At 44.1% G+C, this 13285-nt stretch overlaps 1 protein-coding gene across 28 annotated transcripts in view; it reads right to left on the reverse strand.

Annotated features, from left to right (window-relative positions):
• Positions 1-1048: 1048 nt before the first annotated feature.
• The window catches only part of TCF7L2 (transcription factor 7 like 2), a 189621-nt gene continuing 177384 nt past the window's right edge, over positions 1049-13285 (reverse strand). For 12 of the 28 annotated variants that reach the window (XM_011359273.2, XM_011359282.2, XM_023530133.1 and 9 more), the window contains 4 exons: positions 10786-10834; positions 10146-10196; positions 8709-8781; positions 1049-3172 (listed from right to left, as the gene is read on the reverse strand). In XM_011359273.2, the coding sequence (XP_011357575.1) occupies positions 2749-3172; positions 8709-8781; positions 10146-10196; positions 10786-10834 (597 nt within the window). In that variant the 3' untranslated portion in view covers positions 1049-2748. Of the gene's footprint in view, positions 3173-3600; positions 3605-8018; positions 8093-8112; positions 8245-8704; positions 8782-10145; positions 10197-10781; positions 10835-13285 lie in introns of those variants that run through there. The other 16 variants (XM_023530140.1, XM_023530138.1, XM_023530132.1 and 13 more) reach the window with 12 other exon arrangements.

Consider the following 13285-nt stretch of genomic DNA (forward strand, 5'->3'; position numbering starts at 1 on the left):
TGAGCAGCTCGGCACTCTGTGCGCTGCCACAAATAGACGTTCTTATTTGTGATGTCGAAGGTCCCTCTGGGGCCAGTGTGCAAAATAAAATGGGGAAGGACAACCAGAATCATTCCTTCCTGGGAACATAAAGCTAAAAGCATAAACAAAATACTGAAATTTTACAGAACGAGAACTAGCTACCACAAAGCAGAGCTTCTGAGGGACTTCGGGTCCTGATGACAACACCGTGTGATCGTAAGTAACAATGACGGCACCACGAGCAGCTTCCACGCCCATCAGAAAGCACGTCCTCTGAAGGTCTGGTTGTCCTGGATAAGTAAACACCCACCATCAACATCTGACCATCCTAGTTGGCCTGAGAAATGAATGCTGCGAAAACCTTAGGAAAATCTTTATCATGGCCCCTGGTTGGTGATGGTGATGACCTTGTACCATGGCTAGAGCACAGCCAAAGAACATGGGTCCCACAGATGGCGAGGCTCCTCCATACAAAACTCTTAAGCGAATCATCTCGATCCAATTTTCCAAACAGCTTCTTGCTCAACAACTGCTCACTGCCATAAAAAGGGTTCCAATCTGACAACCTGGCACCTCAGCCGCCTGCAACTCTTAGAAAGAAGTTAGGATACTTTCGCATCAACGGTCCTTAAATGTGAATGATGTGGTTTCCTAAATCTACTCTTGGTGAACAAACTCTCATTAACCAGAATTAAATGGGCTCTATACTGAGAGAGGGACGACTAAACCATATCGGAGGGGCTGTTCTATACCAGCCAGAAGAGTGACATTTGCTCTGCAACTGTGCTTTGCTTTCAGAAACAAACAGGTACACAAAATATGCCAAATATGCATTATGAATGGGGTGGGGGACAACCACCCCTCAAAAGAGTTCAAGACCACTTTTTCGTATCTAAGTGCCGCCTACCGCCCATACCAGCCATGCGGTCTCAAGTTCTAGCTTGGCTCTCCGTCTCTCTTGGTGAAGGCAGACAGACCCAGTTTCCCCAGAGAGAAAAATCCAAATCACAGAAACGAGTGACCAGCCTTCATGTGCACACACTAAGTTGCTTTTATTAATCCAGCACGGCATGCTACAGATACTGTACAGCATGAACATTTATTCATTACAAAAATGGCTTCCAAACCATTAAAAATGAAATTGGAATAAGAGCATAAAACGGAACAGTAACATCACAACTGTTAGGAAACATTCAAAGTATTCACAAAAAATGTTATAGTTAGCATCTTAATAAACCAGAGAAAAATCGGAGACAGTTTTACAATCGCTTCATGTCAACTACAATGGCACTGAATGAACAGGTTTCAGCTTTATACAGCATTTTGCAACATCAACATGCCTAGGTTTTTTTTATTTTTAAAGTCTGCTACCTACTTGTATGTCGTACGTGTACATAAAAGCGGCAGCTGGTTTTTCCTTTAAGAGTAATCTAATATACAGAATTTTGGCCCTTAAGGGTTTATACCTCTTCATTTAAAATGCTTTCTGGACAATCTGCTACCAAACACATCTTGTTATAGGTGACGTTAAAACTACATACAAATCTACCTATGTAACATCACAGCAAAACATGATGAACAAAAATTACAGCATCAAAAAGAGGGAGAAAGCTAAAGTCACTGAGAATTTTGGCACGTAAAGTTTTGCACACAGTCAGTCCACATCCTGAAGGGTGTAGGACAGTCGACTGCGAGTTCAAAGGGGAAACGGGATGGTTCCCACTGCTGCTCGTACAGCGTCGCTAAAATTCCCTCACTAATTTTCAAGTCTTGTTTTACATAATGGCTTTTAAAGCAACTTTTGTTAATGCTACTGATCCTTTAATGCAACTATTCATGTCCATTTGGCGGCATCTGGGTTTCATACAGGGGGAAAAAAAAGTCAAAAAGGGAAACAAAAAATATATATATACACATTTTATATATAAACTTAAAAACCTTGTACAAATGAGTTGTTATATATAAGATGCTGATGCTAAGGGGAAAAAAATTTTATACAGTTTCAAGAAAAAGGAAAACATATTTTAAAAGGGATGACATACAGGTTCGACAAGCAATCTCTAAAGCAATAAATACTACTGGCCCAACAGCGTTGTGATTCCATTAATTGTTGAGTAGCATCCCCTCCCCCCAAAAGAACAACACCATGGAACAAGGTATATTAACACATTTTAACCCTTTGTTTCTGTACATTTAAACAATAACAAGTAACATCACAATAAAAGTTGTTTCACACAGAAGAAAAAGAAGTCACGGCACTGCATTCGTCGTGCCCTTATGGTTTCAAAACCAGATGTAAAATGATTGGTTCGCAAGCTCGTATTTAATACAAATAATACAGAACCAACTCCTTCTGGAGGGCTGCTTCAAAATTGCTTCTTTTTTTTTTTCTTTTTGTTTTTTAATCAGTCTTTTAAAACTAAGCTATCCGAACTACATAACAGTTATGTATATATATATATTTTTTAAACGCTACAAAGACTTTAAACAGCTGTTGATAAAAATTTTGGTAGAATCATGAGGTTCTTCTCTCATCTACATATTTAAAAGGAGAAATTGAAATAAGAATGGGTCAAATATTGACCAATGAACTTGATAAACATTAACTAATGTAGCCACATGGCACAAAATTAAAAGAGTACAAAACCAAACCTTTCGAAGGGAGGGGAAATAAAGAAAAGCAAAATGAAACACTACACAAACCAACTGGGGCGAACGAAGCTAAAGCTATTCTAAAGACTTGGTTACGAGGGAGAGCGGCTGGGGCTGGGCCCCGGCCAGAGAGCTGAGGGAATGTAAGGAAGATGTTGACGGCTGTGCGACAGATGAGGAGGGCATGATGGGCGGCTGCAAAGCGGCAGGAGGCAGGTCCAGGGCCCCGTTGGGACAGAGGGCGGGGGCCTTGCCGTGGGCGGCCTCGGCAAGCAGGAGGGCAGGTGGTGGAGGCATCATAGAGAGGTGGGCCAGGGGGTCGGGCTTCAGGGACAGCGAGAGAGGCTGGGTCTGCTCAGTCTGTGACTTGGCGTCTTGGGGAGGGGAGCCTAGCAGGCTGGGGGAAGGAGGAGGCGAGTCTAGTAAGCTTCCATCTGAAGAGGGTGGGCTGAGGCAGCTGCCTTCACCTTGTATGTAGCGAACGCACTTTTTTTTTCTCCTAGAAACAGGGGAGAGAGTTTCTGTGAATAAAGGGCAAAGGTGCCAAGGGAGAGAGTTATCTAATGCTCAAAGTCAAGATGAAGTCACCTAACAGATGCCGCCACTGCCCCCACCCCATGGAGACGGCACGCCCACTGGCCAGAGGAATATTAAAATCACACCGGGGCGCCACGCTCACTTAACTGCTGCCCAACCTAAGCCTGCTCTGGCGAATGAAATGGTCACGAGTAGAGCACTCCACTCCCTCCGTATCTGCTTCCCCTGCCCAACTCCACACCCTAGACCCCGCCTCTGCCCAAAGGTAAGTGAGCAGACTCAAGGATGCCACCTGTAGGGGGTGGCATCTCTTTGCCAGAAAGTGGCTGCATACAAACTGAGATGAACTGAAAAACTGGTTATTTCTCTTCGGCTTAGATGTCCCCTCACTTTCCTATCATACCTCCCCATTCCCACCCCCATCCCACCCCCACCCCCACCCCCAACGGTGTGTGTGTGTTTGTGTGTGTGTAAAAGAGAAAGACAGAGCCCTCCTTCCCCAGGCACCTCCTATGAATATAAAACTCAAAATGCTGACTATTGAGCCCACAGAGCTGAAGACAGCGCTAGCAAGAGGCTTAAAGGTTTCAACACACCATCACCATCACCACCACCACCACCACCACCCACCACCACGACCACCACCACCACCACCATCACCACCAGGCTGCTGGTGCCCAGAGAGCTTTCGGGCTTGTCTGTTAAGAACCACACCAAATCAAGAGGTCAGAATCAGGTGAGAGGAGGAGGGAAACAAAAATAAAACAAAATAAACTTAAAAACAAAACAAAAACAAAAACAAAAAAAAAAGAAAAAACCACCAAAAACAGGTAGAAGAAGATAACAAAGGTGGGGGAGGGGGAAGAATAAGAAAAACAGAAAATGATCCAAAGAAACAAGAATAACTGGTCGTATGGCCTGCAGGTTGTGGATTAAATTATGATTCAGACTTGATTTTTCTTTTTTTTTTTTTTTTGAAAAAAAGATTTGGGGTCTTCCCCTCCCCCACCCCAGAGTGAGAAGGCTGGAAAGGAAAGACGGTGAGGATGGCATGGCGGGGCTTCCTGCCCTTGTCAATATGGCGAGGCCAGTGAATGGAGGGCACGGCATGTCACAAGGGAGTGACGACGACGACGAAGTGACGGGATTGCAGCATGGACCTTCCTGGGTTTGGGTTATCCTGACTAGTGTTTAAACCACAAAGACTCATTCTGCCCTGTACCAAAACCGGAATCTCCCCTCTCCATTTCCTGTTTATGTAAGAAGTAGGAATGAGAATGTCAGAGCCTCTCTTGCCTATCATCAAAGGTTGGGGAAATCAATTCAAGAAACTGAGTATGTGACCTCAAAGCTTCTCCTCTTCTGAATCCCAGTCCAGCGGGATAATATTTGGTAGGAAAGGTGATACTGGGGACCAACTCCATCTACGCTATAAAAATAATGCAGATACAGGGAATGTGCTGATCTAAGGAGAACACAGTCAGAACCATGGCTGATACCACTCCATCTAAAAACAAGTGTGTAAGCACCGGCTGGCTTTTCCTCGCTACAAAGCAACTAAGATGCTGCCTATTTGAAGGCAACCACTGTCAGATGTCACTGGCCTTTGAAAGGAAGGGGGTGTAATTAGTTCCTCCTTGGGTCTGTGCCCCAGAGCTGTCTGATCATGCCCCCGAGTGTGTGGGGTATGGATTCAGCAAGATGGCAGGAGAGGGGAGGGGAGGGGGGGGTGGGAGAGGCATGCTTGGTCTTTCCTGCCTCCCAGAGGCTACGACCCATTGGGCCGGTGGCCTCAGGGTCTGTCCGTCCCCTCTCTGAGTTGGAAGGAACTCTAGGGGAGCAGAGTGAGGGCAGCCCCCCTCACCTTCACATTGACATGGTTCCTTTCTCTCCTCTGGGATAGATTATTTGACTGGGGGTTCTGCTCCCATCACAGAAACCCAGGGGAAACAAGCCTCTCAGAGTTTTTAAACCACCTTAGCCTGCAGATCAAAACATGCTAAAAAAAAAAAAAAAAACCTAAACGTCCATGCATTTTGAAAATGGGAGAAGGGAGGGGGTGGGGAGGCATAAGCAAAACGGAGAAAGCAACGGGGAGAAATGAGAGAGGAGAAAGAGAGAAAGGGGAAAAAAACAGGAAACAAGGGAATGACATCAGCAGCATTCCATGCTATATTAGGGCAGAGTGAAAAGATGGGAAAAGCAACTTGGTGGGCTCAAAACAGAATCTTGTTAAAAATGTCCTCAAATGTCAAATAAAATTAGAAGCCTTGTGTAGTGAGCGAGGAGCCCTGATTGGCTAGGAGCCTTTCTGGGGCTCCCCTCGCCCCTCCCGCCCTCCTTGTGACACGGAAGTTTCCATGTTGTGGGGATGAGCAGAGGCATCATGAACACGGGACACGAAGACTATGAATGGGAAAGCGACGCTCCTTCTAACAGGAGGCTGAGCCAAAGGCAGTCGGACACACACACACACTTCTGACGGCCCAGGAAACGGCTCGTTTGGCCACTTTTCTTTCTTTTTCTTAAAGTGCATTTTATCCTATTGATTTAGCATCAAGCCAGATCCTGGCCAAGAGAAAAAGTTGAAGAAAAAAGGGACAAAACCCCCCGCCTTGCCCTCCCCCACCCGGGTTCATCTCCAATCGAGGAGCGGTGGCCTCTTACGAACCCACTTTCAGCTTCATATGGGTTTGTCCTGAAAGGTGACTCATTCTTCCTGACCCTGTTTTGGATTTACACCCTCAGAAGAACAGAAATCCACCTGCTAAAAAGCGTTTAGGGCAAAAGATCCCCCAACGGTAGAAAAAATGGCCACCAGGAAGCTTCTAATGGTGCTGAGGTGAGGAAGAAGACTGAGGAGGGACCTCTCAGCACCCACGACAGCAATGCCGTCACGTTGACAGCGAGCCGCTCAACGCTGCACTTTATGAAATCAAGTTTATGTCGTAGCTACAAAGGTTTTCGGTTGTTTTTGTTTTTGGTAAAAATGTCCTGAAAATTCTAGTCTCCGAGGAAGATGTCACGCCCTGGCTTTAGCAAGGTGTGGGCTGTGTCTGGGAAGGGGACGTCCATCCAGTTGGCGTTACTAATGATAACTTTCACCAAAAAAAAAATGCCAAGTCTAACTCGCAGTAACTGCTTCCAAAACAAAAAGGGATTCATAAAACCACCACTCACCTCCTATGAATAAAATACACAAACCAGGCAACAAACCATATTGCGAGGTATGCACAATGGTGTCAGCCATACATTCCTACAGATGGTGAGAAACCCTCGGAAGAGACCCTGTGATTAGCTCATCCTTGGCCAAGGCAGGGCGTCTTAGAGCAGGATTCCCCAGCTACTTATCTTCCTACTCAGCACAAATAAAATTCTGACATGAATTCACTGCCTAGATAGATAGGTCAAACAGAGTTCTTGTCACCTGGGCTAGCTCTAATTAAACACCTAACATCTTTCGTTAACTTCATCATGAAACGCTTTTCTGTTGCACAGAGAAGACCCCGGGACTGTGTGGGAAGGACATCTGTCACCTCCGTGAACACTGCGCCACCTGGAAGAATGACTGAGAATCCCTCTCCTGCTGTTCACCCGAGGCCCCCCATCCTCACATAATGGGCAGAGGGTCGTGTGGGGAGTCCCTCTCAATCAAGACTCTCAGGCCCTCTCTCCCCTAAAGGTGTGGTCAATGCGAGGCACTTCAATCTCTTGTAAGGCATCAGAGCAGGGGGAAGAGACACGGAGAGTCGTGGGCATGCACATAATGGGATGGACATCTGATCTAACGTCTAAACACGGAACACATGGCAAAGGCATGGAAGAGAGGGACACGTGACAAGGGAGGCACTACAAACAGAAAAGCGTGTTTGGGTATTGAGATACCTACCATCATAATATTCCAAATTCAAAGACTGCTTGTATCAGAACAAAGAAACAACAAATTTAACCAAAGGTGCTCATTAAAGGAAAGGAAATGAGACAGGAACTAGTTGGTATCCCTCCACCAAGAAGGAAGTACCTACGCCTTCCCTGAGATTACAGGTTGGATGGAAGCCTGCAGGTGGAACCCGGGTGTTTAATTTGGACTCTTCTGACACATCTTAGAACCAACGGTCTCTCTTGCTCTCTCTCTAAATGCAGATGCGTATATTTTTCATTCTGCAGGCTAGCAGCCCTGCAGTATGCGACTGCATGACTCACTGCTTGCAGCCCTCTAGCTGGTGCATGCCGTTCAATGCCACGCTTCTTTTCCGCACTGTAAAACAATGTCAGCTAACCAAGCTCCTCTGTATAGAGATGTGGTTTTTAAACATAAAACAAACAAACAAAAAAAATCAAAAAAACAAAACAAAACCAAAAAAAGCCTGCCCCAGAGCACTTCTCCAAGTCTTGACTCCGAGTTACACGGGAATGCTACTGCTATCGATTTTAGCTCATTCAAACCTTTGGAAATGGTGGTCTCTGCACTCGGCATACAGGCCACGGAAGTATTCATGGGGCTGGGCCAGTTCTAGGATGCTGGTTTTCAAAGCAAAAGGGTAAGTGCCCGTTCTGGTCTGTTAGGGTTGTGGTCTTGGCTCTACCACCAGGGTTACATTATTTGTAAGAGTGGGGCGGGGGCAGAAAGAGAAAGTGGGGAGAGGACTCAGCATAAAATTAGCAAGGAAATTTTGAAGAATGAGGATCATTAGTCATTGATGTCAGTGCGGGAGTAGATGGGAATGGGCTCAAAATATATTGACACGCTAAGGTACCAGAAGGACAGAATGTTTTGATTTTCCCAAAGGCCTCACAGTGGTAATATACCTGCATGGTTTGCACCATAAAGTCTGTCGGTCAAGCCCGAACAGTGCCCGACACTTCTTTGGAGTATTTGCATCTGTTAGCATAAGGTAAACACAAAAAATACAACACAATGGTGGGTTGTGCTCAGTTGGATGTGAAATCTCAGCTACAGCTGACTTGTCTTCTAGATCACCTCGGTTCTATTTGATTGTCTTCCCTCACCAAGGGCATGAAAGGAAAGGACTTCTATGAGTCAAAAGAAAAAAATAAAATAAAATGATAAAACACACACACACAAAAAACAACAACCAGAAACCAAAAAACAAGGAAAAATAAATAAAAATAGAGAGAGAAGAGGAGGGGGAAAGGTGACGTTGTTTGCGGCTACCTAGGCCAGGGTTACGAAGGATGTCACTGAGCCCCCACCCTGGGCTGTCATGAGGAAGAGGGATGGCAGGTAACATCCCTGGGAGGGGCGCGCTGGGGTTTGCTGTCGCTGACCCGAGGAGGCACAAATGATGCTGTTTTACAGTGGCATTTTGGCTAGCAGCAGCGGGGGAACAAGCACAACCCTCACAGAGCAGTGTCCCGCGCCCTCGTGTCTCCTAAGATCCACACACAGAGCTACAAAGCGACAGGCCAGAGAAGGGGAAAGGATCAAATAGACCAGCTGCAAACCAGCACAGCGAATCTGGGAAATCTATACACACCTGCAAGGGCCGCACCAGTTATTCTGTTGATCAAGGCCAAAGCGCGCTCGGCATTTCTTAGGAGCGCTCAGGTCTGAATGAGTTCAAGAGAGAAGCGAGCAGAGGAGGAGGACGTGGGAAAGAGGGAGGAAAGAGAGAGAGAAGGGGAGGGAGAAAAAGAGAGAGAGAGAGAGAGAGAGAGAGAAAGAGAGAGAGAGTGAGTGAGTGAGTGAGAGAGAGAGAGAGAAAGAGAGAGAGAGAGAGAGAAAGAGAGAGAGAGAGAAGGAGGGAGGAAGGAAGGGAGGGAGGGAGAGAAGAAAAAAGAGAAAGATACAAATAAGAAAAAAATAAAAATAAAAAAGGGAATAAATCAATGACCTGGTTACTAATTACAAAATATTGACTTTCGATTTTTAACTTTCTTTAATTAAAAAAAAAGGTAAAAAAAAAATCACATTCTTATTCAACTTGTGAAATTAGCTGTTGCAAATAAAGCTGCAGTATCCCTTCGTTAAGGACTGTCTCTCAGATTCGGTTTGAGCTGATAAAGGGAAGTTAGATACTGAAGAACTAGCTTGGAAATAATATTTTTCCTGTTTTGGTTCTGGTTTCCTTTTTTTTTCTTTCAATTTGTTTTTCTTAAAGAAGAAAATAAAGCAAAGGAGGGAATTAAGTTTGTAACATGCTTTTTTCTTCTCAGAGTATAATAGTTTAAAAAAGAAAAAAAACTACAAATAAAAACAGAACAAAATGAAACAAAAACAGAAAGAAATAAAGAAAGAAAAGGGTTGTGGGTACTGGGATATTGCAGCTTTTGGAACGTTCATCTTTCTTTTTAAATCTATTTTCATTAAAATTAAGAGAGGAACAGATAAAAGTAAACAGGCTGTGTGAATGAGCTGTTAAGAGTTAGTTAGAAGCTCATAGCAGCATTTAAGCAGGTACAGTCAGTAAAATGCTAGTGAGTTTGCGAATTATGAGCAGAAAAGCAAAAGGAAGAAAAAAACTAAAATAAAAAAAGCGAAGGAAAAAAATAATCATACTGCGGATGCATGCTTGCGTGAGAAAACTTAGTGGGAGCAATGAAAAAAATGCCATTAGATTAAGGAGGTTTATTACCGAATTCCTTCCATTTTTTTTTTTTACCAGTCTCTTTTAAAGAAATACTGCATATTCAATTTGCACAGTTAGTTCAACTCTAAATCACTGTCATCACTGCTTAAACAACTGTTATGGAAAAAATAAATAAATAAACAAAGCAAAAGTTAAATTAAATTAAAAAAAAAAACAACAAAAGCAACTGAAAAAAAATCTACCGAAACATACAAAACCGTGTAGATGGTCATTTTAAAGAATGTTCAAATGTCATACGTGATTAATGTTAATCAAACTATAATGGCAAGAAAAATTAAAAAACAGTTTAGCAACTATTTTAACGACTCAAAATGACATTAGCACCTGTAATCGGAGGAAGTGAAAGGCAAGGATTTAGGAAACATTCGCTGTGTTCTGAAAAAAAAGAACAAATTATACAAAGCCTTCAAAATGTTTTTGTTGTTGTTTGTAAAAGCCTGGCCTTCTCCAAGGGACCTCTGAGATTGCCTATGCAGTATTTCTAATTTCTTCTAGAGAATGACAAACCTCCTTAATTTAAGTTGGGTGCAATTTACCACTGTAAAGGCATGCATCAGAACATTCAGGAACAGCCCAGTTAATGCCAAACACTCACATACACCCCTCCTACTCCCCTAGCCCCCTCCTCATCCCTACTCAGACACATACAGAATAAGCAAACTGTATATAAATCCCGCATAGGCATGCCTCCGGCTCTCCAGTTACAGGCTCTACAGTTATTTAAAAACACATTCCACTAGAATTACAATGTGCTTTTCATGCAACAATGAACGGTACTAGCTTTAAAAGGGCAATCATGAAGCAATTAATTAAAATGCATAAACAAAAAGGCTAGCTAAGATGGGTTCCCCCACAATGTCCTGGCCTTGAGTTTCTCCTGCCTCCCCCAGATAGAAGCCTAATATCAAACAGTGGTCCTCAAAAGAGTATGGCTCCTTCCTGCACCCTCATTATTCTAACTTACCGTTGGTCTCCCCTGGCTGCTTGTCCCTTTTCCTCTTCTTCTTCTTCCCCTAGAGGAACAAATAAAACACAGGGAATTATTTCAATAAATCAAACGGGAGGAGGGTGTCTGGGCTCACCCGGAAATGAGAAGGCGGGAGGAGAGGAGCACCCTACTCCCTTCATCCACACCTGCTCCTTGAGTGTTTTCCAGCCCCTAACGCCCTTTAATCCAAATGTCCAAATGAACTGTCCTTCAGCTGGAGGGACAACCAATCGGCAGGGGAAAAGAAGGAATCAAAGGGGGGGTGAAGGAAAGACCTCTTTCCCACACACCTATGTCCGTCCTTGAACCTGACCCAGAGCATCTGATTCCACACAGGTGAAGAGAAGACGGATGAGGAAGATGCAGGAGGTGAGTAGATACAGGGCTGAAGTGGCGCAAGGGTCCACGGCCACAGGACGGATCGATGTTGAGACGGCTACGTGGACTCAAAATCTCCTCGCCCCATGCAAATCTCTTATTAAGGCCAAAAGGTCCTTATTTTGAATCAAAAATTAAATGCTTAAGTAGGATTTTTTTTTTTTATTTTAGAGCTGTAACGTGGGCCTTGCCTTTAAAAGACAGCAGGGGGAATAAGAAAAGGCAGAAGAGAACCAGAAATCATCCGCGCTTCTTTTAAAACTGCTGAGTGGACATCCATAAAAGAGGAAAGGTTCTCCATAGTCCCATCTAATATATAATGATTATCATAATCCTAGTAATAACAGCTAATATTTATTGAGCACATACTATGCGCCGGGCATGATTCTAAGTGTGCCATGCATATGGATGCATTTATCCTTACACGATCCTATACAACAGGTGTTATCACCATTCCAATTTTACGGATAAGGAGACCGAGGCACAGAGAGGTTACATAACCTTTCTGAGATCACAGAGCTAACAAATGGTGAGACCAGGATGGGAACTCAGGTGGTCTCGATTCCAAGAGCCCTCATGCGCTAAGCTGTGCTGCCTACGTGGGTAACGCCTTGCCCTCTGAGGAAGGTTTTTAACAGATTATGGATGAACTGCATGGAGTCATTCACATTCTCCAACCTGATCCTCCTTGACAGCTGGACAGTCTTCCCATGGCTGTGGATGTAGAAGGGGCACAGGGGGAATTCTGTAGAGTTGACTGCTCGTTCCAGATCTAAAACTCCTTCTCCATCACCTCACAGTGCCTGCCCGTCCTACCCATATGAGGTAGCTGCCTGGTCCATGTGAAATGTCACAAACAGGAAGCGTGGTCTCACACTTCTGTTTGTTTCAGAATATCTCAATATCACCTTTGCCTAAAGGTTGTCATGGTGTGTTGACATCGACTCCAGAAGTGAAAAGAGCAGTGACAGGCAGAAAACCTGAGAACCCATAAAGCCTTGTGAGGAGAGACTCAAGGTAGAGACTGCACAGTATGAGCTCCATCCGAGGGCTAACAGTCAACTGTTTCAGAGAAAGCCCCTCTTTTCTCTCAGATCTTGGGGCCTGATCCACTTGGAGAATTAAGGAAGGAAGGAAGGAGGGAGGGAGGGAGGGAGAGAGGGAGGGAGGAAGGGAGAGAGGGAGGGAGGGAGGAAGGAAGGAAGTTAGTTAGTTAGTTCACTTCCTTCTCATGAACCTCAGCAGCCCATCTTCATGTCTGTGACCCTCATGTAAGGATCAAAGTGCCATCTGGCCACCTTGGAACAGGCAGAGGATCTACTTTGTGCTTGAGGTAAAAACTCAGCTGGGCACAGTGGTGTCAACATCCACATACTCAAGGGCTTCTCATCACCTTTAATACAGCGTTCACCCATTTCCAATCTCCTGCAATATATTCTAAAAGGCAGATGAAAAGTCCACTACCCACGGGAAGCTGTCAGTTTAGGACAGATAACTGAGATGTTAGTGACTGAGGGAATGATCATTTAGACTAAGGGCTTCTTAAGGGCAAGGGCTGTGTTTTAATCAGAAGAAGACATGAAGGAACTTAATAAATGCTACTTAGTGAAGAGGGAGGTGCATCTCAAGGGAGGCAGACATCCCCGTTATCTCTTTAAATTTGACAAAACAAAGAAAAGGCCTAAAGTATGGTGGTAAGGGGGGAAAAACTCAAGATGAGCAAATGGCCTAGGATTTAGCTTCTTTATCCATCATAGAGCTGGAAAGAAAATCATGTTCTAATACAATGCCAGGGGTTAGATGTCACTATGGGACCAAAATGTTTCCTCTTGTGCTCCAGGATGTGCCAAATCCAACAACCCAAATGTGACTGCTAAAGATTTCTGCCACCAGTTGGCTGGAAAAGTGGAAAGTGAAAGAGGCTTGAGGTTAGCTCAAAAAGACTTTTTCCAGAAGAACCTCTTGGACTTTACAATGACCAAAGTAATTTACAGAGAAACTTCTATGTCAAGTCAATTAAAAAAGAATACTAACAAGTTTTTACCATAATCAAATGCATAAAAATTTAACTATTGATTCTTGCTCCATAGACTGTTTC

This window comes from Pteropus vampyrus, unplaced genomic scaffold (genome assembly GCF_000151845.1).
Source record: "Pteropus vampyrus isolate Shadow unplaced genomic scaffold, Pvam_2.0 Scaffold46, whole genome shotgun sequence".
Classification (NCBI taxonomy): domain Eukaryota; kingdom Metazoa; phylum Chordata; class Mammalia; order Chiroptera; family Pteropodidae; genus Pteropus; species Pteropus vampyrus.